The following is a 25,299-nucleotide window of genomic DNA, read 5'->3' as shown; positions in this document are numbered from 1 at the left end:
TCTGCTGCAGCTCTCTCCCTATCACAGCTCATGGGGTGTGTCCTGTCTGCTGCAGCTCTCTCCCTATCACAGCTCAGGGGGCCGCTGGCGGCAACTGAAGGATGAAACTGAGCATGTGCATCCACCTCAGTGAGGTGGACAGAGAAATTAGAAAGAGCAAACAGCAGGTGGCGCTATACAGATACATTTTATTTACAAATTACATGCAATTACTAAAATATTCAGATCCAGGTACTGGTTTGAAAACTGTAGAAGAACCCCGTTAGTTGGCCCAAGAACCACAGTTGCCTCCTCGCCAGAATAGGTGATAAATTTATGATGACAGGGCGTTGACTGCTGGGATCCCCACCAATCAAGAGAACAGGGGGCGCCCCAGTGTCAATGGAGCAGGGGCGCCTGTAGGGGTGTCGCCACTGGTCGGTTTTATAGGACCACCGAATACAACGCTCAGCTATCTGGATCAATCCCATAGAAGTGAATGGAGGAGTGGGCACATAGGTGCTCTACCGGGGAGCCCCGTTCTTGTAATTGTGGGGCCCCAGCATTTTGCGGAATAGATGCGGATCCATTTATTTCTGTGGGTGAATAAAATGTGCGGACAACGTTCAGTATGTTGTCCGCATCCGTGTTTCCGCATTTCTAGTCTGCAAAAATATGAAGCGTGTCCTACTATTGTCCGCACAGATCGGTCCGCAGCCCCATTCAAGTCAATGGAACCGCAAATTGTGGATGACATATGGAATGGTTTCCATATGTCATCCATTCAGTGTTTTGCGTTCCGTTTTTCACAGATCCTTTGTTCCGTTTTTTGGTTCCGTTGTTGTTCCGTTGTTCTGTTCCGTTTTTCCGTATGGCATATACAGTATACAGTAATTACATAGAAAAAATTGGGCTGGGCATAACATTTTCAATAGATGGTTTAGAAAAAACGGAACGGATACGAAAGACATACGGATGCATTTCCGTATGTGTTCCTTTTTTTTTGCGGACCCATTGACTTGAATGGAGCCACGGAACGTGATTTGCGGGCAATAATAGGACATGTTCTGTCTTTCAACGGAACGGAAATACGGAAACGGAATGCATACGGAGTACATTCCGTTTTTTTTGCGGAACCATTGAAATGAATGGTTCCGTATACGTACCGTATATGGAACGCAAAAAAACGGCCCGCAAAATGGAAAAAAAACAGTGTGAAAGAGGCTTAAATAATTTTTTTTTAATTTTTTTTTTCCTTCCATTTTTTGCGGACCGTAAAAAACAGAAGACATACGGAACACAAACTGAACTCTTTTGTCCGCAAAATGCGGACACACGGTTCCGTTATTTGCGGACCGAAAATGTGACTGTACCCTAAAGGGGTTGTGTCACTAAGCATGTTCTACGTTTTTCAAACCAGCGCCTGGGTCTGAATATTTTTGTAATTGCGTGTCATTAAAAATGTAGTATAGCCACTAAGTTATCCAATCAAATGTATCTGTATAGCGCCACCTGCTGTTTCAGTGAGCGGGTCGCACACGCTCAGTTTAAATCTTCAACTGTCACCCGCCATATGTTCTGTTAGAAGCTGTGGCAGTTACAGGGAGAGATCTGCAGCAGAAAGGACTCGCCCCCTGAACTCCGAGGCTGCAGAGAATCTAGCAAAGGAATGAATGGGGAGATCTCTGGATCCATGTGAGGCGCAGGGCTGGTTCTGGCTTTATTAGAAAGGTATTGTCCTGTACTATATGAGCTCAGATATTATTATTATTTTTTAACCCTTTAAATGACAGGTAACTGTGTGACCTCCCTGCAGTGATGAGGGATTTCATCCGTTCTATGTTTTTGTTTTTTTTCTAGATAGAGAATCCATATTCTTCAATAGTCACAATGTGTCCAAACCCGAGTCCTCCTCCGTCCTAACTGCTGTGAGTATCTTTCTTGACTGGTGTAATGCCATCTAAACAGGGGGGTGCAGAGGCACCCGGCGGGTCCCGGAGCCCGAGAGAGCCCATAAGGTGACCAGTACTGTAGTAAAGCATGATGGGTGGGGGCCCCGGAGCATCTCTGTAGTGTTGATGTATCCCCTGTGTAGCCGTGTCCACTGGGATCAGACGTCCATGAGATCCACACAAGCAGCAGCTTTTCCATCTAGTGTTGCTGACAACCAGCCTATATATTGTGTGAGGTTGTCACAGCCCCGCCCCCTGATTAGAACAGTAATAGAATTACGTTGCGATCAGACGTCCATGATCTTTTTTTTTATCTATTATTGCTGAATTGGAGCGACTTAGCTTTTTGGATTTCTCCCCGTCTCCCCTCCCACAGCTGGACAAGGTGGAAGGCGTATTTGAGCGCCCTAATGATGACGTCATCCGCGCCATCTCCAAGGCTCTCCGACAAGCTCTGGGCGTCTCGCTGTTTGGGATTGACATTATAATTAATAACAAAACCGGCCAACACGCCGTCATCGACATCAACGCATTTCCAGGTAAAGGCGCCGGCGGTTCGCGGGAAAGTCATGTTGCAGAAAGATAGACAACCCCTCGAAGTCTGAACGCTATTTTCCTTCCGCAGCATTTTTGCCCCTAAATTCCGCCTTGTACACAGCACCCGCTGCGGCTGTAATCGGAGGACGACCTTTCACAGGCGGCCGTGACTCTGATTACAGGGAACGTGCAGCCCGGAACCAACGCACTGATGAATGTTAATGAAATCCCCCTATTAATATGGAAGCGCTCTTCCGCACACGTGAATAACACCACCTGGTCGACAAGGGACCCGCTTCTAAGGGCTGCTTTGTCCTGCAGGTTTCTCTCGATTTAAAGGGGTTGTCCAGGTCTGAAAAACATGGCTGACTGGTTGCAGAAAGAGCGCCTCTCTTCTCCGCAGGTCGTGTGTGGTATTGCAGCTCAGCCCCGTTCACTTTAATGAGCTGCAATACCCAACGCAACCGATGGACAGGCATGGTGCTGTTTTTGGAAGATGGCAGCCATTTTTTTTCTTATCTTCTCGGAAATTCACTGTTGCACCAGGCACAGTCCCCTGTAGGACCGAGCTCAGCTGAATGTAATGACGTTTTTCACTTTGCTTCGTTCTTCAGAAAAGTACTTTTAATTCATATGCAAATAGGCAATTAAGTGCACCAAAGGCGGGCCCAGGCCACTCTGTGCACCCTGCGCCACCTGCTTCTTCTGCCACCTTCCCTCGTACTTGAGGGCCAGGTTCCTGCATAGTCTTCTCACCTGGCTTATCATAATGTGAATTTAGCCTTCAAGGCTTATGGACACCTTCTTGTCAAATCTCATTTGAGGCTGAAAATCCATTTTTTTTTTCAATTGGTCTTTATTAAAAATATTCAGCAGTTTTTTTGATAGCAGTCTGTTTGCAGAGTATCACTTCTCAGTCCCATCAGCTGACAGCTCATGTGAAGCCTCATCTCTGATCTCCAGACCTCATAAACACATTATAGCGGAACTTTCATCAAACTGATAAGAATACGGCTTAAATGAGTATTTATGAGGTCAGAAGATCAGAGATAAGGCTTCACATGAGCTGTCAGCCGACGGGACTGAGAAGTGATACTCTGAAAACAGACTTTTTTTTTTTCTTTTAACCCTTGTGTCTCAAAAATGGCTGAAATGTTTTTAATAAAGACCAATTGAAAAATTGACTTTTAGCCCCAAAAAAAAATTACCCCAAAGTGTCCATAGCCTTTAAACCTAATCTTTGCAAAGATCTTTGCTTGCTGTTAGTGAATGGTCTATTTCTTGTTTGTCTAGAGCAGGGATGGCCAACCTGCGGCTCTCCAGCTGTTATAAAACTACAACTCCCACCATGCCCTGCTGTAGGCTGATATCTGTAGGCAGTCTGGCCGTGCTGGGAGTTGTGGTTTTGCAACAGCTGGAGGGCCGCAGGTTGGCCATCCCTGGTCTAGAGGCTGATAACTCATCCCAATCTAATAACAGTTTGTTACAATGTATCGGTGTAGAGGAGACTCGTCCGCCTGGCGTCTAGGATTCCACTGCTGTGTTTAGGTCACAGATTATTGCTTACACCAGGGCTAATTTTAAGAGGTCCTCAGTTGTCTTAGCAGGGGTCGGGATGGATCTTCAGCTTCTGGATGTAGATAAAGAATGTTTCTATTCACTGACAGTAAGCAGAGGTCTTATTCAATCTTATTTGCATATTCATGAGGTCCGCTGTATGCATTTTATTTTAAAATTGGGAGGATATTAAAGAGTGCTAAATTACTGTAGGGGGGTGGGGCGCTCTTTCATTTGTGTATATGGAAATTAACTTTATTGGCAGCAGTGGTCAAAAGTGGTACTGCAGGTGCATACACGTGGTCCTGTGTTATCAATTGGTGAGCTCTGCTGCATCTGCGTTTTACCTGGCACTCATCAATCTGTCATATCCTCCTCCTTTAGGATACGAGGGCGTTCCAGAATTTTTCGGGGAGCTCTTGAACCACATCGCAACCATCCTTCAGCGTCCGGAGGTGAACGCAAATAAGCCCCCCTCGGAGCAGATAACCACAGCCGTCACGTGCTGCGCTCCCGCCGCTCGGCTAGACCCCTGGATGGTGGAGAGCGAATCCAACGGAGCTGTGAAACTGCAAAGCCAAAGACTAGGGTGCAACTCGGCCGTGTCCCCCAGCTTCCAAAAGCACTGCGTGGCTTCCCTGGCGACCAAGGCGTCCTCGCAATAGTTCCGGAAACTGTGATCTGAGCAAGTAAGGGGTTAAAAAAATAAATAAATAAAAGAAAGCAAGACCTGCAACATTCGCTCTCCGGGAAATCTGAAGAGCAATAGCGCAAATCTCCTTTGAGGAACATTTTGGCATCACGCGCAGTCTGTCATTGAATCTGCACTTCCGGCACGGCTGTCGAATAAAAAATTCAAATTTTTTGGGAATATAGAAATCAACACTTCACAACAGAATCCTCGGAGAGAAATTTTAACCCGCCGCCAGGAGGAAAAAAAAAAAAAGTGCTTTAATTAAGGGTACCGCCATGCAGCGAGTACGACCGGATTGCAGATTTTTTTTTTTTTTCTTGCAAATGTTCTACAAAAAATGGAATTATTTTTAAAGAGAGAAATTTTATTCTGTTAAAAAAAAAAATATACTAATATTAAATAATGTCCAGCGTGGCCGCCGCCGCCGTAGGATTTTCTCATTCATTATTATTATTTTTTTAATTCTCGTTTTTAAGCCCCCCCTCTAGTTTCTTTGGCGCTTTCATTAAGTTCATTCATTTCATCTAGACTTCAGTGACTTTGGACGACTCCCCCCTCCTCATAGGGGATCTCCTATCAGTCAGACGGTCCTCGGTGCGGTGTGCAGCACCCCGCGCGATCCTCGAAGCACTTCCAGCCCGTGCTTGTGGGACGGACGGCTCTTCTACTTCAGTTTTATAGAAAAAAGAAAATTTATAAATGTATATATTATTGAAATGATCCTGCTGATTAAAACCGATGTACTCCATCACCCGAGAGTCGCAGACGTTGGCGTTTATTTTCAGAACTGTAAAAAAAAATATGTATATTTGCTGCAGAACTACAAGTCCCAGCCTAGTGTCATGGCTGCTGGAGACATGGTGGTTGAGGGCTCTTTCACACGTCGGAGGTGTGCTGTCATTCATTTACACACCAGTGGTTTTCCACCGACCATGAGGCCTCCTTCACGTTTCCGTTTTTCACGGACCTGTACCCGTGTCTGTCCAAAGAAATCACGGAGACATGAACTACTTTGGTCCGTGATTCAGACCAAACTAGCCCATTGAAGTCTATAGGTCGGTGAAAATCTCGGACACAACACGGACGGCATCCGTGTTGCGTCTGTTTTTCGCTGACCACTGGTAGGAGATGAATTTTCAGCTGAGCGGTGTCCGTGGAATTCAGATGACACATGGAGGTTAAAAAAAACGGATACACAGATCCTTCACGGATGTAACATGGACTGATATATATATATTATTTTTTTTTTCACCGATGTGAAACAAACAGGGAAATGTGAATGAGGCCTAACTCAGTGCACTGCTTTGGTCGGTGATCATGCCCATTGACGTCTGTGGGTCCGTGAAAACCTCTGTCATCTGTGGTTTTCACGGACCGTTGGTAGGAGATGTTCTGGAAATGAATGTTTCGCCCGGCCGTAGACTTGACTGTACAGATGTACGATGGAAGGTAAAATAGGCCGACCACAATGAAATTGAGGGTTGATTACTTCCCTATGCAATAGTTTCCCTATAGATAAGCGGCATCAGATGTACCCGTCAGCCGCTTATCCCCCGTGCTGTTGCAATATTATGCCTGTTTTTGCCCGGTCTGTATATGAAGGGACCTGTTCTTCATTATCGTGTGTCTAGAAGGAGATTTCATTTCAGCTCGTTCAGTACGTTATGAAATGGCCGCAGCGTCCTGGAGAAATTCTATCCACGAGATCCCGGGAGCAGGTTCTTCAGTTCCTTAGGATGGCGGCCCTCCTGTGTGAAGGTAAGTGCCCCGCTAAGCCGGATCTCTGTCTTCTCTGTCCGGTCTGTGGCCCTTGTGCAACCAATCAGATCTATTTTTCATTTTGAGATGAAATGCAAGCTGGACCCTGATTGGCTGCTATGAGAACACCGACAACTATAGCGCCATAATACGTCGCCTCACTTTGTCAGCTTCCGTCGCATGTGTGATCCATTTTCCACACAGCTTCGGTCTCCCTTAGGCCTTTCACACGGGCAAGTTTTCCCGCACGGGTGCAATGTGTGAGGTGAAAGCATTGCACCCGCACTGAATCCGGACCCATTCATTTCTATGGGGATGTGCACATGAGCGCTTGCTTGCGATTTTCACGCAGCCCCATTATGGGGCCTGCGTTGCGTGAAAAATGCACAAAATAGAGCATGCTGCGATTTTCACGCAGCGCACAAGCAAGTGATGCGCGAAAATTGCAGCAAGCTCTATTTTGTGTGTTTTTCACGCAACGCAGGCCCCATAAAAGTGAATGGGACTGCGTGAAAATCGCAAGCAAGTGCGGATGCGGTGCGATTTTCACACACGGTTGCTAGGAGACGATCGGGATGGAGACCCGAGCATTATTATTTTCCCTTATAACATGGTTATAAGAGAAAATAATAGCATTAAAACGCTTTGCACTCGTGTGAAAGAGGCCTTAGTGCGGGTGTTTTTTTTTTTTTTTTCTTCCGTGGCCGACGGCTTCTTGAAATATCTCTTGCTGTGTATCTGTGGAAATATTGGCATCAAGTGCGTCGGTCGTCAGTTGCTGCGTGAAATAAGAAACTGCACAAACGGCCTTGACCGGCTGAAATTTGACGCAGCATTGGAGCAAAGTGTTTTATCTAGGGCTGCACAATATGGGAATTTTGTGCGATTGGGGCCCTAAAAATTGCGATAACGATATGTGATGCGATATTTTAAGGGAATTGTGCTAGAGGTCTATTTACTGTGGATGGCACAGTTATGGAGGGGGATCTGTGGATGACACTGTTATGGGGGGGGGGGGGTCTGTGGATGGCACTGTTATGGGGGGGGGGGATCTGTGGATGGCACTGTTATGGGGGGGGGGGGGGGATCTGTGGATGGCACTTATGGAGGGGTATCTGTGGATGACACTGTTATGGGAGGGGATCTGTGGATGGCACTGTTATGGGGGGGGATCTGTGGATGGCACTGTTATGGGGGGGGGGAATCTGTGGATGGCACTGTTATGGGGGGGGGAATCTGTGGATGGCACTGTTATGGGGGGGGGGAATCTGTGGATGGCACTGTTATGGGGGGGGGAATCTGTGGATGGCACTGTTATGGGGGGGGGAATCTGTGGATGGCACTGTTATGGGGGGGATCTGTGGATGACACTGTTATGGAGGGGGATCTGTGGATGACACTGCTATGGGAAGGGATCTGTGGATGACACTGTTATGGGAAGGGATTCTGTGGATGGCACTGTTATGGGGGGGGATCTCTGGATGGCACTGCTTTGGGGGGGGGGATCTCTGGATGGCACTGTTATAGGGGGGGGATCTGTGGATGACACTGTTATAGGGGGGGATCTGTGGATGACACATATATAGCATCTTATGTGCCATCAACAGATCCGCTGCAGTCACTGTATTCTAATGCACCGGCCCCACTCACTGTTGTATAATCTTATCTAACCTGCATTGTTAAAATATAATAATCATTTGTAATCCAGCTGTATTACTTACAGCTAAGATCCGTAGGACGGGCGGCGCGTCACTCACTACATCCCGCGCCGCCGGCTTCATTCATAAAGTGGGCGGTGCATGACGTAGTGAGTGGCGCGCCGCCCGCGGGCCTACCTCCTCTCTGCTACGGAACTTAGCTGTAAGGAATACTGATGGATTACAAATTATTATTATTATATTTTAACAATGTAGGTTAAAGAACATGTCCTATTGTCTGCAATAGCGGACAATAGGCAGTTCTATTGGGGGTGCCGGCCGGGTGTATTGCGGACGTAGTGAATGGACCCCTAAGGATGAGCGTGATCATGGTTAGGGGAGGTATTGAAAGGTGTCTACTGACATTCCCTGTTCACTGGTGCATCTTATGGTCCCTTTTTCCTTCACTGAGAGCAGGACATGACCCCTTTTATTATACACTGGGACAGTCTTACTTCAGCAACTACTATTTATCATGTAGAGAAAGTTACTACAAGGCACTTACTAATGTGTTGTGATTGTCCATGTTGCCTCCTTTGCTGGCTGGATTCATTTTTCCATCACGTTTTACATTGCTCATGTCCAGGGGTGACGACCACCCTGCAATCCAGCTGCAGTGATCGTGCTTGCACACTACAGGGAAAAGCGTCGGCCTCTCTGATGGCAGGGACCCCTGGGAGCGCATGCACAGCAGCTCCCATCCCGTCCACCGCTGCAGCGTCTGTGCGAGCTCCCACAGTCCCCTCAAGCACGACCACTGCTGCTGGATTGCAGGGTGGCTGTAACCTCCTGCATACGAGCCATGTATAATGTGATGGAAAATTGAATCAAGCCAGCAAGACAATATGGACAATCACAATACATTAGTAAGTGCCTTGTATTAACTTTCTCTACATGATAAGGCCTCATGCACCTGACCGTGCCTGTATTGCGTCCATCGGCCGTTTGTGCACCGCATCACTTGAATGGACCCACAATCCGGAAGGTGCCTGCGCACAGCAAAAAAAATAAAAAAAATAAAACATGCTCTTTTTTTTGCAGTGAGGATGGATCACGGACCTGTTAAAGTCGAATGGGTCTGGATCCATCTGCGGCAGCCACACAGATGGTGCCCATGCTTTTGGGACTGCAAATTGCGACCCCACCAATGCACGGAACGGCCAGGTGCATGAGGCCTTAATGTCTTTTGCTCAAGTGAGAGAACCCCTTTAATACTCAGAGGACCCCCTAGCAGACGTCCTGTGTCCAGTATTAGAAGGGCCTTCATCTGATTTTCATTTTTGCTCATAATAATGTAGAAGGGCAATTAAACTGCAGCAAATCGCTGGGTAATTATGTGTCATTTGCATATCGTGACTGGGATTATAATAAGCAGGTTCTCATCTCGTGCACAAAGCTGACGGCTCCAACCCTGGCACAAAAAACAAGTCAATTATAGTCATTATATCATTATACTTTTGAAATGCAGGAAAAAGAACGTTTACCCGGGACATATGGGTAGTGGCCCCAATATGCAATTACATCTTATGTACAGCGCCTCCTACAGGGGGAAATCTACAGAGAGACAGTGTGGTTACATATACGGTATATATTATTATTATTATTAACTGCATCTGTCAGCAGTTTTGTACCTATGACACTGTCTGACCTGTTACATGCTGCGCTTGGCAGCTGAAGGCATCTGTGTTGGTCCCATGTTCCTATGTGCCCGCACTTCCACGCCCTCTGCACTTTTGACAGGATCAGGCAGTATAAATGTGTCAAAGTGCAGAGAACGCGGCCGTTGCAGAGAGAGCAGAGCCTCTAGGTGTAACAGCAACGCCCCCGTTGCTCCTAGAGGCTCATTTGCATATATTAAGACAATTTTTCTCAGCAATGTGGGCACAGATGAACATGCGACCAACATGGATGTCTTCAGCTGCCAATTGCACATGTAACAGGTCAGACAGTGTCATGGGTACAAAACTGCTGACAGATGCATGCATATATATATATAACCACACTGTCTCTCTGTAGATTTCCCCCTGTAGGAGGCGCCGTACATCAGATGTAATTGCATATTAGGGCCACTACCCATTTTTCCTGCATTTCAAAAGTATAATGATCTAATAACTATAATTGACTTGTTTTTTGTGCTCGAGATGAGAACCTGGAGGACTCAGTCACGATATGCAAATGACTCCCTGGTGATATCTGCCACAATGTAACAGCTATTCATCTATTACTGTTGACAACCAGCTTCTATATTAGGGCTCTCCAGCTGTTGCAAAACTACAACTCCCAGCATGCCTAGATCTATCAGCCTACAGCAAGGCATCGTAGTTTTACAACGGTTGGAGAGCCGCAGGTTGGCCAGTCCTGTTTGAAATCATATCTGAGAGGTTGTCACAGCCCCGCCCACCTGCTACTGCCATCACTGACTATAATAGTAATATAACTACACTGTGATCAGACATGAGATCCATGGCAGGGGGTCTTACAAGAAGATCTGACGGCATTATGATAATATATGATTATATGATTTGGACCTTCTCCCGACCCTCATGATTGACAGATGGGACCCCAAAAACATTAATATAATGTCAGCGTATAATTCAGTAGCCTACATTTACTGTTTGTACCCAAACTATGTGGAATTCTTGTCATTCAGCCTGAGCCACCTTGATGAATGTGATCATGGTATACAGTGAGCGCCCTCTAGCGGTGGGTGCCAGACTCTGTACATCTGTCCTCTAAATAAAGAAATGAAGACGTAAAGGAAAAAAATCCAACATTTTATTTCCCTGTAAGTTATTTTTTTTCTTATTTTTTGTACAGAATAAACCTCCGTTCCCAGATTGTAATCAAAAAGTAACAAGTTATTGCAATATGTTCACCTAACAAAAAGAGTGAAAAGTGACACCAAAGAGCCTAGAACGTCCAAAATCATGCCCGCAGCCTCACACACTCCGCTCCGGCCGTCATGGAAATGGGGTGACCTAAGTCATCTCCGCGCCCCCCCCCCCCCCCCCCCCTCAAAAAAAAACAAAAAAAACTGGATGATCATGTGGCAGCCGTCTCAGCTTTACTACAGGACAGTTGTGATAGAACTACAGAGCGTTTAACCCCACGGCTGCCGCAAGAGATTGCCATGAATTGTTTCCAGCAGTCATGGGGTTAAGCCAGGAAACAAATATATAGAAGGTGCAATGGCAAATTATTATTTTTTGCAACTTTTTTTTTTCTTTTTTTCTTTTTTTTTCTTCAAGTTGGTTTTCATCCCCTTCTCAGATCATGGAGCTTGTGGGCAACATTTTCCAGTTCTGCCTCGATGGCTGCCAAACTCTCCAGTTCTTGGTCCTAAAAAATAAATAGGAAGAAGAATAATGCAGAAATGTTTGTGTTTTTCAGCCTGTGGTTTGATAAGGAAGTTGCTGCTGAGCATGCTGGGACTAGTAGTTGCACAGTTCTACATAGAATTAGCTAAGTAATAACTTGTGTCATGTCTCATTTTCTAGTCCCTTCCAGAGCTGCATTCACAATTCTGCGCTCTGTTGATGGATGCATCCCAGAGCAAGTTAGCTGCTAGAATGCACTGCTTCTTGTTGCTCTGTATGGTTGCCTGTGCCACATGCAATACATCCAACAGCCAGCAGGGGGCAACAGAGCTGAATGTATGTCCGGACTGCATGGTACCGGTATCTTTTATCTAGACTTGATCTTAAAATTTGCTAGAATGGACTGTGCCTGCAGTGAAGTGTAAAGCAGAGCGGACACTATATTAATTTCTAGTGCTATGGATGCTGGGTGGTAAGTTATACATGAATATAATATAGGATATATAGAGAACATATTAGAAGGACTAACTAAACTTAACTACCACCAAAATACTTTTAGGGTCATTTATTAGGACTGGCGTTTTAGATGCCGGTCTTAATAACCCTGCGCTGGCGCTTCATGTGCCTAGGTTATCTAGAGGCGCTGGCCTCTACATAAGTTAGGAGCATCTCCCGCCAGCCTAAATCTACACCAGCTCCCTTGCTGGCGTAGATTTAGATGATTTTCTACACCTAAGGCCCCTTGCAGACGAGCGTGTCCGGATGCGTTGCGGCAAACCCGCGCGAGTAGGTACCCAATTGCAGTCAGTTTTGACTGTGATTGCGTTCTGTTTTTATTGCACGGGTGCAATGCGTTTTGCACGCGCGTGATAAAAGACTGAATGTGGTACCCAGACCCGAACTTATTCACAGAAGTTCAGGTTTGGGTTCGGTGTTGTGTAGATTGTATTATTACCGCTTATAACATGGTTATAAGGGAAAATAATAGCATTCTGAATACAGAATACATAGTACAATAGTGCTGGAGGGGTTAAAAAATAAATAAATAATAATTTAACTCACCTTCTTTTGTGAGGAATAGGACCTTTGATGATGTTACTATGTTCATCACATGGTCCGTCACATGATCCATCACCATGGTAAAAAAAGATCATGTGACTGACCATGTGATGAGCGTAGTGACGTCACCACAGGTTCTTTTCCTGTGCACAGCAAAGACGATGCCAGAAGACAGAAGTGGATTAAGGAGAGTAAAATTATTATTATTTTTATTTATTTTTTAACCCCTCCAGCCCTATTGTACTATGCATTCTGTATTCAGAATGCTATTATTTTCCCTTATAACCATGTTATAAGGGAAAATAATAATCTGGTCCTTATCCCGATCGTCTCCTAGCAACCGTGCGTGAAAATCGCACCGCATCCGCACTTGCTTGCGGATGCTTGAGATTTTCACGCAGCCCTATTCACTTCTATGGGGCCTGCGTTGCGTGAAAAACGCACAATATAGAACATGCTGCGATTTTCACGCAACGGACAAGTGATGCGTGAAAATCACTGCTCATGTGCACAGTCCCATAGAAATGAATGGGTCGGATTCAGTGCGGGTGCAATGCGTTCACCTCACGCATTGCACCCGTAGAAAATGATAAATAAGATGGACCGGACTGCCCCCTTTTTTAGAAATGGCAAAAATTGGCGTATATCTATTCATAAATTACCCCCTTTGTGTTTGCCATTGTGAGGTCCATATATGTATCTCCCCCAGATTTAAAGGCTATGGGGCATTTTTTTTATTTTATTATTAGTACATTGCACTAATTTTGAACTTAAAATAATCTTTTTTTCAACTGGTGTTTATTAAAAATTGAGCCCTTTACTCTGTACAGCCTTAAAGGGGACCTGTCATCAACTTTATGCTGATCTCACTGAGGGCAGCATAAAGTAGTGACAGACATGCTGATCTCAGCGGTGTGTCACACATCAGCTAATAGTAAGTGGTCGCTGAGAACCAGCATCATAATCAGTGCAGCCCAGGCCTTGAGAAGAGTCCAGTCTACCTGAGAAGAGTCCTGGTTATTATAATCTCCTGCTCTCTCGCCCGTCTGCTGATGGTTGAAAGTTCTCTCCTAGAGAGAGAGGGAGAAAACTAGGTAGAAGACTGTCAGTCATCAGCAGGAGAGCAGGAACTCATGAATAACCAGGACTCTTCTCAAGGTGGCCGTGACTCTTTTGCAGGCCCAGTCTGCAGTGATTGTGATGCTGGTTCTTGGCAACCAATTACTTTTAAATGACCGACCGCTGAAATCCGGTCTCTACTTTATACTGCTGTTAGTGTGGGCAGCACAAAGTTGATGACAGGTTCCCTTTAAGATTCTGTAGTAGCAGGCTCTGTATTTTTACTGTGTTCAGTCAAGCAGCTTAGCTGATGGCTCCTTATTGCTGACCTCATAAACTCTCATTATAACTCAATTCTTATCTTACTGATAAGAATGTGGCTTAAATAAGTGTTTAAATTACTGAAAGGTCATAGAGATGAGGTTTATTAGATGAAAGTATCATTCACACAGCTAAACATAGTTAACCCTTTGGCCGCTTTCAGACGAGAGAGTTGTACACTCCGGACTCGGAACGCGAGTATAAGACAGCTCCCGCCCTGAACTTCCAGCACTGCTGGGGTCACATAGCATTATATTGATTTATGATGCTATGTAACCCTTAGAGGTCTGGAATGTATTGGATAACACTGACATAATGCTGTCAGTGTTATCCAATACCTTCCAGAACTGTAAGGGTTACACAGCATCATGGGCGGTCCTATCAGTGATTGACTGCATGGTTATGTATACAGGGAATGCTGAGTACGCCGTCAATCACTGATAGGAGTCCTAGGTAGGCTTGAGCGAGTCGTTCAAAAACTTTGTTTTCAATGCTGTTTCTGTACAAAACTATATAGATTACATTGCATTTTGTGGTGACCGGTTCCCTTTAAAGTGGTTGCTCAGTTTCAGTAAAAAAACAAAAAGGGACAACCCATGGCATCCTTCTGCAATACAGAACTGATCCTGCATTGCCGCTTTGGTTCGCCCAGCCTCGCTATGTTTACCTGGCTGCAGCAGTGACATTACATTGACAGTGGTCACATGTTGTAGACGTGATGTCACTGTTGCAGCCGGGTAAACAAAGCAGCTGGCAGAACCGGCGCTAGTGGCACAGGATCTGTCGGGTAAGTAACGCAGTTCTTCTTTTGCAGGAGGACGCCATGTGTTGTCCGTTTTCTAGATCTTTAAATGGACAGGATTCCTAGGAAGGGTGTCACGGGCTGACGGCAGAGTATTTTGGGATGTAATAGCACTGACCTCTGTCTTTCTGTTGGCGCTGCCCTCTTCTTCCCTCTTTAAGATGGGGGCTTCGGTTTCGCTGCTGTCTTCTCTGGATCTCTGCCATTGTTGTCTGTCCTCGGCCTCCTGGCTGCTTGGATCATATTTGGGTTCCTTGGGGGGGATCTTCCTGGACTGGTCAGGGTCGTCCTCGCTGCTTCTTGGTGCACACTTCTTAGCCCTGAGTTCTTTGGCAAGTTCGTCCATCTTGTTCCATCGTTTAGAGTCTTCAAGGCCTTTTGAGGAGGTGTCATCCTCCTTCCCGGGGTTCTCCTCAGTGCAGTCAATGGTGTCCACGTCGAGCTTGGTTTCCTTGCCGTTCTCAGATTCGGATGTAGAGTCTTTAGTGAAATCTTCAGGAATCCTCATGGAGTCTTTAAAAGAGAAGAGCAGAACCTAACGTTAAAGGGGTTGTCTGGGATCAAGATATTTAAAAAGAAAACAGTTAAATCACTATTAATAGCGGTTTGAAGGTCCCTCCAGATGTTTTTAGGTATTTTTACACTTCAGCAGGGCTCCTACAGTCCCCCACTGATTGTTTGCGGTAACGTCCTGCCTCACTGCTTTCTGGGTCCCGGCGCAGCATCACGTTTTCGAGGGTATGCCTGCTCCTCCGTGCAGCCGCCCCCCTAATTCATATGCTGCCCTCCTGCCGCAACTATTCCTCCCCCTTAGTCATGCCCCTAAACGCCTCCTTCCTAAGAATGCGCCCTGCCCGGTGACGTCACTGGACCAGCGGGGCATGGCTTAGCGCGGTCTGTTGCCGCCTAGTTACTGCCCCTCCATGCGGTTGGAATAATTACTGAGGCTGACTGTGTAGTCACCGGGCTCCTTGCGATGCGGAAAAAGAGGCTTCGCTATGCAGAAAGGGACCCGGTACGGTCATAGAAACTGCACTTCCAGGCTGAAAATTTGTGAAGAAGTGGAAAAAGGGCCATCAGCAATGTCTGGTAAGGGAAGGACAGGCATGAATGTAATATTTAGGGGACCATTGTACACCAATGCCGGACAACCCCTTTAAGTCTCCTATCATCATCAGTGAATCTGTGATTTGTCCTGTGCGGACTGGGTTCTTTCATGCAGCTGTGGCTGTGAATGGAAAGGGGTTGTCAGATTTGTATGAAACCCTGGACAAGAATAGGACATGTTCTATAATGTGTGGAAAGGACATGGAAGACATCCATGTGCTGCCCATTTTTTTTGCAGACCCGTAATTGAGTCTGTATGCTATCCAAAAAAAATTATAATTAAAACACGAATGAAAAATACAATCCTGTGCAGAGGGGTCCTCCGGGAATAAGCACTTTTTATCTAATAGAAGATTCATACTGTACTTATAAAGCACTGACATATTCCGCAGAGCTTTACAGACATTATGAACACGTTGTCCCTAATGGGGCTCACAATCTAAGTTCCCTGTCACTATGGCTTTGGAGTGTGGGGGGAAACCAGAGAACCCGGAGGAAAACCATTCAAACATGAGGACAACATACAAACTCCATGCAGATGTGGTCCTTGGTCGGATTTGAACCTAGGACCCCAGCGCTGCAAGGCACCAGTGCTGACCACTGTACTTGCCTGCTCCCCACAGGTTCCTGCATGTCCATGTTCCGGCTCTCCATCTGTTTACATCCAGAACTGCATGGACACATGCCAAGCTGCCGCCACTAACTGGCTTCAGCAGTGATGTGTCACTTGTGGCCATGTCCCTGCTGAATCCAGTTACTGGCTGCAGTGGAGCATGTGACCATGCAGCTCTTGATGTAAACCATCAGAGGACCAGAACATGGACATGCAGGAGACAGTGCGGAGGATCAGGTAAGTACAGTATGAATCTTCTATTTGCAGAGGCGGGCAGTAGATAAAGTCATTATACCTGGAGAACCCCTTTTAATCCACCATTGTTTCCAATGCTGCATCTTAAGCCCTTATGTCCAGTTTGCATGCAGAGGCCGCAGTAGTGGCAGCTATAAAGCTACATCGTTGCGCAGGTGCAGACTGGATTGAGTGGGGAGCATGTGTCTTTTATTATGTTAACACATTTTGGGGTGCTGAGGAGGTAACCGCTTTAAGAATGGGTCCAAATTATTGCATGCTTGCAAACGACATGACCTCACGTCTCGGTGCTGCACCCTACTGGTACAGATTCTGATTCCCTGCACAGTATTCTGGGAGATTTCAGCACATTGAAAAGACACCAGGTCTTGAACGCAGTGCGCCTATGGGATCATCTTACAGCAGCGTGGGGTGCGCACGTTGGCTGTTGAGTTAGCAGAAATACCCCCCAATAGTTCTGCCCCATGTCTCATGGACGCAGGTAGAGTGGCATAGGATGGGGGAGCAGGAGGCCATCAGCAATCTGCTCCACCATTCATGCCGTCAGATTTTTGGCATTGTGCGTTGCAAGCTCTCTCCTCCCTACACTGGACAGATCTGGGAGGTACGGCCAAGTCAGAAATGACAAGACACACTTCCATTCCATTTAGGCTTGTGCTGTTAATGTCTTTTTATTTTTTTGGATGCTGAATTTTTTGTTATATTAGTCTATGATAAGGGGGTTGTTCAGTTCTGTAAATAACTTTCTGCCTGCAGCTTCCACTAGGGGGAGCTCACTGCATACAGTATGTGAGGAATGTGGAAATGATGATTTAAAGGGAACCTGTCATGTGGATATTTGATTATAATCTAACTAATTATATACAATCATTACCTACTAAAAAGTACCATAGATGTATTCACTTACTGGTGTGACAGATGGTTACCTCATAATATGCACACAAAGATGCCACATGTCACATGCTAATGAGCTGATTGGAGTCCAGCGTATATTTAATTCAGAGCTATAGCCACTCCCCTGCCCACCTGCTGCTGATTCATATGGAAAATAACTGTCATTCAGCAGCAGGTGGGCGGGGAGAGGTAGGAGCTCATGAATATTCAGGACTCATCATTATCAGCTGGAGCTTTTCAATACAAGATGTTGGCAGATTGACTGGGTCAATTAAAGAAAGTGACCCAGCATTTTGCTAAGAGAATCAGTCACTTATTTATGTTGCCCTTAGTTAGGACACCATAAAACTGGTGACAGGTTCCCTTTAAGGCGATTAAATATATAATTTAATCTTGTGCTGTTCTGGTATCTCGATCACCAATCCCCACGTCCGTGTTTCGGCCTAGTTATACGCTACTGCGGGTTGGTTTCTCACCCTATATAATCCCGTTAGCGGAGCCGGCTTATATCAAACGAGAAGCTGGTGGCAGATTTCCCGGGCTGAGAGAGCGCTGTTTCACTGCGGCAGTCTCTCAGCTTGTGGCCCCTCTGTGCCCGCTTGGACAGGAGGAGTCTGTGTAAACTGTACCAAGCGGATCTTACAGAGGGCGTAACATCACGTCTTGGTAACCAGTGACTATACCGTATTTCGTGAGCTCGACGTGATTGATGTCAGGCGGACCCGTGAGGTGCGGTATTCGTCACACAGTATTTTACAGCTCCCAATGAACTAAATAAATCGGTGTGCAGTTAGCGTGTCCTGCAGACACACAACTATGAGTGAAGGGAAGCAGAGGGCCCGAGATCTATAGATGTGTTAACAAATTAAAGGAATTGTCCGAGATCTAAACTATTTTAGGGGTGGCTATGATGTGTCCGAAACAGCCAGTAAGTGCTGAGACACGTCACCACTGAGCCCATTGGTGAGAAAACTCAACAAAAGTTGACCCCACGTAGACAGCACATCACACTTCCGATCCAGCAGCGACAGGAGGCGCAGTTTTAGAACCAGGAGCCTCCAACAAAGTGAGGTTTTTTTTTTCAGCCCATGCCTGGTCACCCCTGAATTTTTTCGATCAGTGCAGAAGTAGGAACCTATTCAGATTTAAAACAGTCTAACGTGTGTTCAATTTGCTGCCATTTTTAAGATCTATTTGCTGTCAATGAATAGAAGGATTAATGGTTTTCATTCAGAGTCTGTAAGCTTATTATCTTGACACCGCGTATGAGGTTGCAAGAAATGTTCCCAGTCTGGATACAATTGTAAGAAAGCATCATCCGTGTGATGGGGATTAAAAAAAATATATATATAATGGGTTCCCTTTTACTAACAGCAAGCAGAGATCTTGAAAATCTACAAAAACACTACTAGATCTATTCATTGACTTATTATATCCAGATGTAATGAGACATAAGAGAAGAAGATGAGGATTCCAGTACTCACTGTCCTCCCGCTGGGTGTCATCCTCCTCGTTGTCTGTCTCGTTGCTGTCTTGCTTGTGGCTTTCCTTCTCGGGATCTTCCGTGTCTTCATCCTTCTTGGTCATTGGCTCCTTCTCCTCGGCATCTTCTTGGTTGTCTTTGGGGAGCTCCATGTCATTGATCTCGTCTGTGATGCGGTTGTCGATCTTTTCCTCCTCTGAGGTCTCTTCCCTCTTGCTGATCTCATTGCTCTCCAGTTCCTCCATGCTCTCGTCGGCCTCTGTGCCCTCGGAGCTCCTTTTCCTCTCTTCTTCCCCGGACTGTCTCTTCACGTCATCTCTTTCTGGAGAGTTCCCGAGAAGAGGATCTTTATAATCTTTAGATATGGAGATTGGACAAAGAAAATGAGATAAAAAGTCAAATTCTAAAGTTTCCAAAATGATCTCTTTTGTTATTTTTCCTTCATCTTTTTCTTTCCGTTCACATCCAAAGCGGATTTACAGGTAATGTAATGGCGGTGCTCGTCGACTTTTTCTCAGGTGTTTAGTGGGGGGGAAAAAAAAAGGCTTGGGCTGTTGGATTTCAACAGGTCCACTCCTCTTGTTCTCAAGGGACATAAGCTGCTGCTGGAGGGGGCAGAGTTGTCAGGCAGCAGCTTATGCCCCTCTCTCCCCTCAGAGCACAAAGTCTTAACTTAAAGGGTCTGCACCATGAAAAATATTCTACAGTTTTCAAACCAGCACCTGGATCTCAATACTTTTGTAATTGCATGTAATTAACAATTTAGCATAGCCAATGAGTTATTCAATAAAATGTATCTGTATAGCGCCACCTGCTGTTTTTTTTAAATTATATTTCTTTGACCTGCTCACTGAGATGGTCGCACATGCTCAGTTTCATCCTTCAACTAACTCCTGAGCTGTGATAGGGAGAGCATGGACACACCCCCTGAGCTGTGATCGGGAGAGCATGGACACGCCCCCTGAGCTGCAGCAGAAAAGACACTCACCCTGAGCGTTCAGCTTGATATAAATCTAGCAGAGCAGTGAATGGGGAGATCTCTGGATCCATGTGAGGTGCAGGGCTGGTTCTAGCTTTGTTAGAAAAAGTTTGTCATGTACTGTATGATGTCTAATTTACATTAGTCATGGGATAACCCCTTTAACCGAGCAAGCGTTTGGCCAGTGTCCATCCAAGGCCTTATGCACACGTCTGTGTCCCTTTTGCGGTCCATCCACATTTTTTTTTTTTGCTGACCCATTGACTTCAATGGGTCCGCCTTCCTCATTTTGCAGACACATTCTGCCTTTTGGTGGAATGGATATACGGATGCAGAAAGCACACAGTTCAACCGTATGTCCTTACCGCAAAAAGATAGAACATGTCCTATACTTGGCTGCAATATGCGGACCACAGACCTATTAAGGTCGATGGGTCCACAAAAAAAAAATGCAGATGCAAGATATATACAGTTGTGTGCATGAGGCCTAAAGTGTATGGCATCTAAGCTCCCACAATGCACTGCTCTCTGCTAATAAGTAACTAACAGACCAAATTAGCTTTGGATGTGAATCGAGAAGAAAAATGTAACAAAATAGGTACAAGAGGAGTAACTTTGAAGATACTATGTAACATTTTATGCAGATAGATGTTGCAGATGTTTGCACATCCTAGTGACCCCCATAGACAGGATATACCCCTCTTGCTTTGGTGATGTGATGGCCTCTGTTCCTAGAACTGAATTCTGGGCGTTACAGTGTGAATACCTCGGACATGCAGGACACAATGTAACGAGGTGATGCAGTGAATGAGAGGATTGTGTGTGATGAGCCGGGTATTAGCCGTACAGCACTGAGCATCACATGAACAGGATTCTGGATTTCGAGGAACCTCAAGGTTATCACAGCGGTGAGTCAGAGTCACCGCGACACTCACCGGAGGGAAGGGGCTTATTGCTCTGCTTGTCAAGGATGCCGGACAGCAGCTCCCCAAACCCGTCATTTTTCTTCTGCTTCTGGAGTCTCTCCTTCGCTCCTGCGGGAGGGAAGTTTGAAGGAGATCGTCAGATAAAAGTAATAGTTTTACAGCCAACCCTCAGACTGAGCGTGACAGAGCCTGCATCCACACTCCTCGCTGGGAGCATCCTCCAACCACAGGGAATTAACAATGTGGACCTTCGAAGAGGGGGCAGGGCTGTGACAACTTCTCTGTCATGATCTAGTGCGTCGGCACTCCAGCTGCTGTGAAACTACAACTCCCAGCATGCACACTTACGTGGCTGTTCTTGTAACTCATAGAAGTGAAAGGAGGATTCTTGGAGTTGTACAGTAGTTCTTGAACAGCGGGAGTGCCGGACGTCAGGCCCGGCGCTATAATGAGGCAGACCAAGCGGCTACTTTAGGGCGCAGAGGGGGGGGGGGGGGGGGCGGAAAATTAAACTTTATTTAAAAAAATATAATAATCACTTGCGCTGCCGGACGCCCGGCCTCCACCCATCCGGGCCCGGCGCTGCTTTTTTGCTGTGATCTCGCACCGGGTTTCGCGACGCACGCCGGGAGAAGGGATTGTGGAAGGCTGCGAGCGAGGGCAAGACGGCGGGAGCGGAGCAGTCTCACTCTCAGAACGAGATATATATATTTTTTTTATTTTTAAATGTGCACACTGATGCCAGGCTTCATAACTCACACAGGATGGCACCGCACCTGGCATGGCACTATATGGCAGGGACCAGCAAATCCTTCACAGGGGCCCGGCCCCGGGGGCAAAGATATATGGCACTGGCAATAAGTAAACTAAGCAAAAAATGAAATAGATACAGAGGGGGCAAAATTTTTTATATACACAGGGGACAAATGATTATGGAATATATACAGAGGGGGGGCAAAATGGATATATACAGGGCCCCTGTATAATTCCATTTTACCATAGATATATATATATATATATATATATATATATATATATCTATATCTCCATAGGATGCTGGTGTTAGGGGGAGTTCTGGGTGGGGGGGGGGGGGGGCTCGGGTCCAAATTGATGGAAGGCAGGGCCAACACATTATACCACCCCAACAGAGCCAGAGGCATTGATCATGTAGGCAAAGTTAATACAAGGCTCTTACTAATGTATTGTGCTTCTCCATATTGCTTCCTTTGCTGGCTGGATTTATTTTTCCATCACATTATATCCGACTTGTTTCCAGGGGTTGTGACCACCCTGCGGTGCCGATACAAGGTGGCGGGACCGGAGATGCAGTGCATGCGTGCTCCCGCAGTCCCGGTCATCAGAGAGGCTGCGGTTTTTCCTATACCGTGTACGCACGACCACCACTGCTGGATAACAGGGTGGATGTAACCCCTGGAAACAAGCAGTGAGTGGATAATGTGATGGAAAAATGAATCCAGCCAGCAACGGAGACAATATGGACAATCACAATACAGTAGTAAGTGCCTTGTAGTAACTTTCTCTACATGATAAATGCCAGTTGCTGAAGTGAGACAACCCCTTTAAAAGGAACAGTCAGAACGGATAGCCTGTTACACCCAGCATGACACAAGGGTTCAGAGTTCCCCGTTGTATCCCCCTGCAGCATGCTGGAAGCCTGGATGTACGTGATGGCGAGAGCTGCAGAGCTGTAATCCTCGGAGAGGAGCCGACACCAGATGATGCACTTATTAATAGCACCTTATTCATCTCTATGGTGATTGCCCTCGTGTCTATCAGCCGCTGGGATTACAGGAACATGAGCGGAGAGAACTGGAAGCTGCTCAGACCCCGCCATTATATTCAGCCCTTGTCATAATAGGATCTGCTTCTGGCTCTGCAATATAATTCCCCGGTAACTGCATCACGCCGCTAAAGATTGGCTCTGGGTTTATATTGCGCATGTTCGGGCGCCCAAAGAGTCGTTCCAGCGCCCAATCGTTTACTAGTCCCCCGTTACTTCAAGATAAATTCTACAGCTTATGATTTCTGCTTGCTGTCAGTGAAAGTCAGCATTCCCAGTGACAACCACAGGCTGCATATCTGCCCTGAACACGTGCAACACTGTAACGACTGCTGCACCCATTTCCGTTCGATAGGATCTGACCTGACATTCAGCCTCGGGTTGTCTGTAGGAAATGTTCACTTTTACGGACAGCGATCTCGAGAACGGTGCCCGCTTCAACGCCCACATTAGATAGCTCGTCCTTACCTTGAGCCGCAAGCTCCTGGAGCTCCTTCAGGAGGTTCTGGTGCCGCAAGATGGAGATGATCCTTTCATCTATAAGAAATCACATGTGACAACTGAGAATCGGTTGGATCACTGTATTATTCCCCTTCCCTTGTAGATTGTAAGCTCTTGAGGGCAGGGCCCTCTCCCCCTCTGTTGAGAGTTTATTGTATATGTGTAACCTCCCTCCTTGATGTACAGCGCCATGAAATTAATAATAATTTCTGCAATAACTTTCCACAAGTGGAATATTCTACAGACAGCTGGGATGTCCGTCCACATGAGGCTGTATCACACTGGGGCTGTCGGCGGTTTCCATTAGTAGGATTTCCAGGCAGAAACCCCAGTGGGCATCTATCACCTTTAGGCGCCAATGTTAAAAAAATAATAATAATTTGAAATGCAGTTTTTTTTAGTTTTTTTTACTGTACATATCAACATGGTTTATAGTGGTAAAATAAGGACGCCTAATAAAATACCTCTGCACAGAGGCCAAAAGAAACCTCTTTTGGCCTCTGTTGGTAGCGGAAAGGCCATAGGCAATGAGCGCTGTCCTTGTGGCAAAGGGGTTAGGCTAACGCAATTTCAGTTTTCGCCTCAGGCTGCAGAAAGACTAGGTGCACCCCTGGGTCTATGTTTAAATGAGCTTTATATCCCTGCAGTGTTCCCCTGAGCTCACCTCCGCGAAGGGTCTCCAAACAGTCCTGAGTGGCGGGTACAGGGTTGGGTTTGGTCAGAGTACCGGAAATTACATCCACAATGCATTTCAGCACCTGGAAGGAGACAGAAAGTACAAGAATGAGCAGCGGCCGTGGACAGCGAGGATGGATGCAACAGTCTCTGCCCTGGCCAAATAAAAAACTAAAAAAAAAAAAAGACGACCTTCAACCTATTTTTATATCAGTTCCTCATTATTTTCTGCTTACTGTCAGTGAATGGAAACGCCGGCAGATTTGCGCTGGTAAAATCTGCAGAGCATTAAAAAGGCAACTAGATGAGATTTTAACAAATATCATCATCCACTTGCTGTGGAACTCAGAGATTTGCCTGTAGAACAGCCTTTTCAAATATGTAGCAAGTTATTGCAAATCTTCCCCATTGACTTTAATGGTGGAAATCAGAATCGGACATGAAATTCACTGCTGTGGATCCTGCTGCTGATTATCCACACAGGATTATACAGACAATTGTAGCAAATTCTCAGCTGTGAGAAGAAGTTTTAGGTGAATTATCATGAACCTAAAAATGTTTATTCACAGAGGAGAAGCTGAAGCGTGACATCTATTGGAAAGCTGCAGAACTTTACATGATGCTCCCACAGGAATGGACCCTCTTTGCAGCAGTATGGGGGGGGGAGCGGACTTTAGGAAAGCTGTGGTGTGGCTGCGGGCATATTGGTTATCACAAAACCAACAGAAGCAAAAACTGCTTAAAGGTTGTTCACCTTTAGGTCTCATGCACATGAACGTGTGCGGCCTGTGCCCGTACTGTGGCCTTTAAACAGCGGGCCCGCAATTTACGAGCACCGGCCATGTGCGCTCCGTATAACAGATGAAGACTGCAAGATACAGAGCGGTGTGGAGCGCAATCACTACTTGGTGCGTTCATGGGACCGTGGGACTTCAGTCCGTGCATCCAGTGAACATGTTCTAATTTTTTTGCGGTGCGGATTGCAGACCTGTTCAAGTGAATAGGTCCGCAAACAGAAGGACACAGCCGGTGTCAGTGCATTGCGGACTGCCGTTTGTTTGTGTGCATGAGCCCTTATGATGCTTTTTACAGACCCCATAGTGGTGATCATGCTTGCCTGATTGGAACCCAGAAGAGAGCAGGCTCTGCAGGCCCCGGGTCTCCCCGCACCAACATCTGGCTTGACGTGGGGCACTCGACTGGGTCGCTGTGATATTGATGTGGGGAATCCTGGGATGTGCAGGGGCAGCAGTCATGTAATGAGCCGTTCCGTGCACCAAGGGCGGGCCTAAGCCATTCTGTGCACCTTTGCTCCTCCTGCTTCCTCTGCCAG

The 25,299-nt window shown here is 46.2% G+C and overlaps 2 protein-coding genes across 2 annotated transcripts in view; one reads left to right on the top strand and one right to left on the bottom strand.

Moving 5' to 3' along the window:
- Positions 1 to 5,477, top strand: part of ITPK1 (inositol-tetrakisphosphate 1-kinase) — a 96,467-nt gene extending 90,990 nt beyond the window's left edge. Inside the window, exons 9-11 of the mRNA XM_044272624.1 lie at positions 1,840 to 1,907; positions 2,308 to 2,470; positions 4,410 to 5,477. Of these exons, the coding sequence (XP_044128559.1) occupies positions 1,840 to 1,907; positions 2,308 to 2,470; positions 4,410 to 4,690 (512 nt within the window). The 3' untranslated portion in view covers positions 4,691 to 5,477. The remainder of the gene's footprint in view (positions 1 to 1,839; positions 1,908 to 2,307; positions 2,471 to 4,409) is intronic.
- A 5,707-nt stretch (positions 5,478 to 11,184) lies between these two features.
- CHGA (chromogranin A) overlaps positions 11,185 to 25,299 on the bottom strand; it is a 47,687-nt gene continuing 33,572 nt past the window's right edge. Inside the window, exons 4-9 of the mRNA XM_044272622.1 lie at positions 23,956 to 24,049; positions 23,259 to 23,327; positions 20,999 to 21,097; positions 19,086 to 19,439; positions 14,851 to 15,245; positions 11,185 to 11,513 (exon numbers count right to left, since the gene is read on the bottom strand). Of these exons, the coding sequence (XP_044128557.1) occupies positions 11,430 to 11,513; positions 14,851 to 15,245; positions 19,086 to 19,439; positions 20,999 to 21,097; positions 23,259 to 23,327; positions 23,956 to 24,049 (1,095 nt within the window). The 3' untranslated portion in view covers positions 11,185 to 11,429. The remainder of the gene's footprint in view (positions 11,514 to 14,850; positions 15,246 to 19,085; positions 19,440 to 20,998; positions 21,098 to 23,258; positions 23,328 to 23,955; positions 24,050 to 25,299) is intronic.

Source organism: Bufo gargarizans, chromosome 11 (genome assembly GCF_014858855.1).
Source record: "Bufo gargarizans isolate SCDJY-AF-19 chromosome 11, ASM1485885v1, whole genome shotgun sequence".
Classification (NCBI taxonomy): domain Eukaryota; kingdom Metazoa; phylum Chordata; class Amphibia; order Anura; family Bufonidae; genus Bufo; species Bufo gargarizans.
The sequence above is the reverse complement of the archived record's forward strand: the minus strand, read 5'-3'. Positions and strand labels throughout refer to the sequence as shown.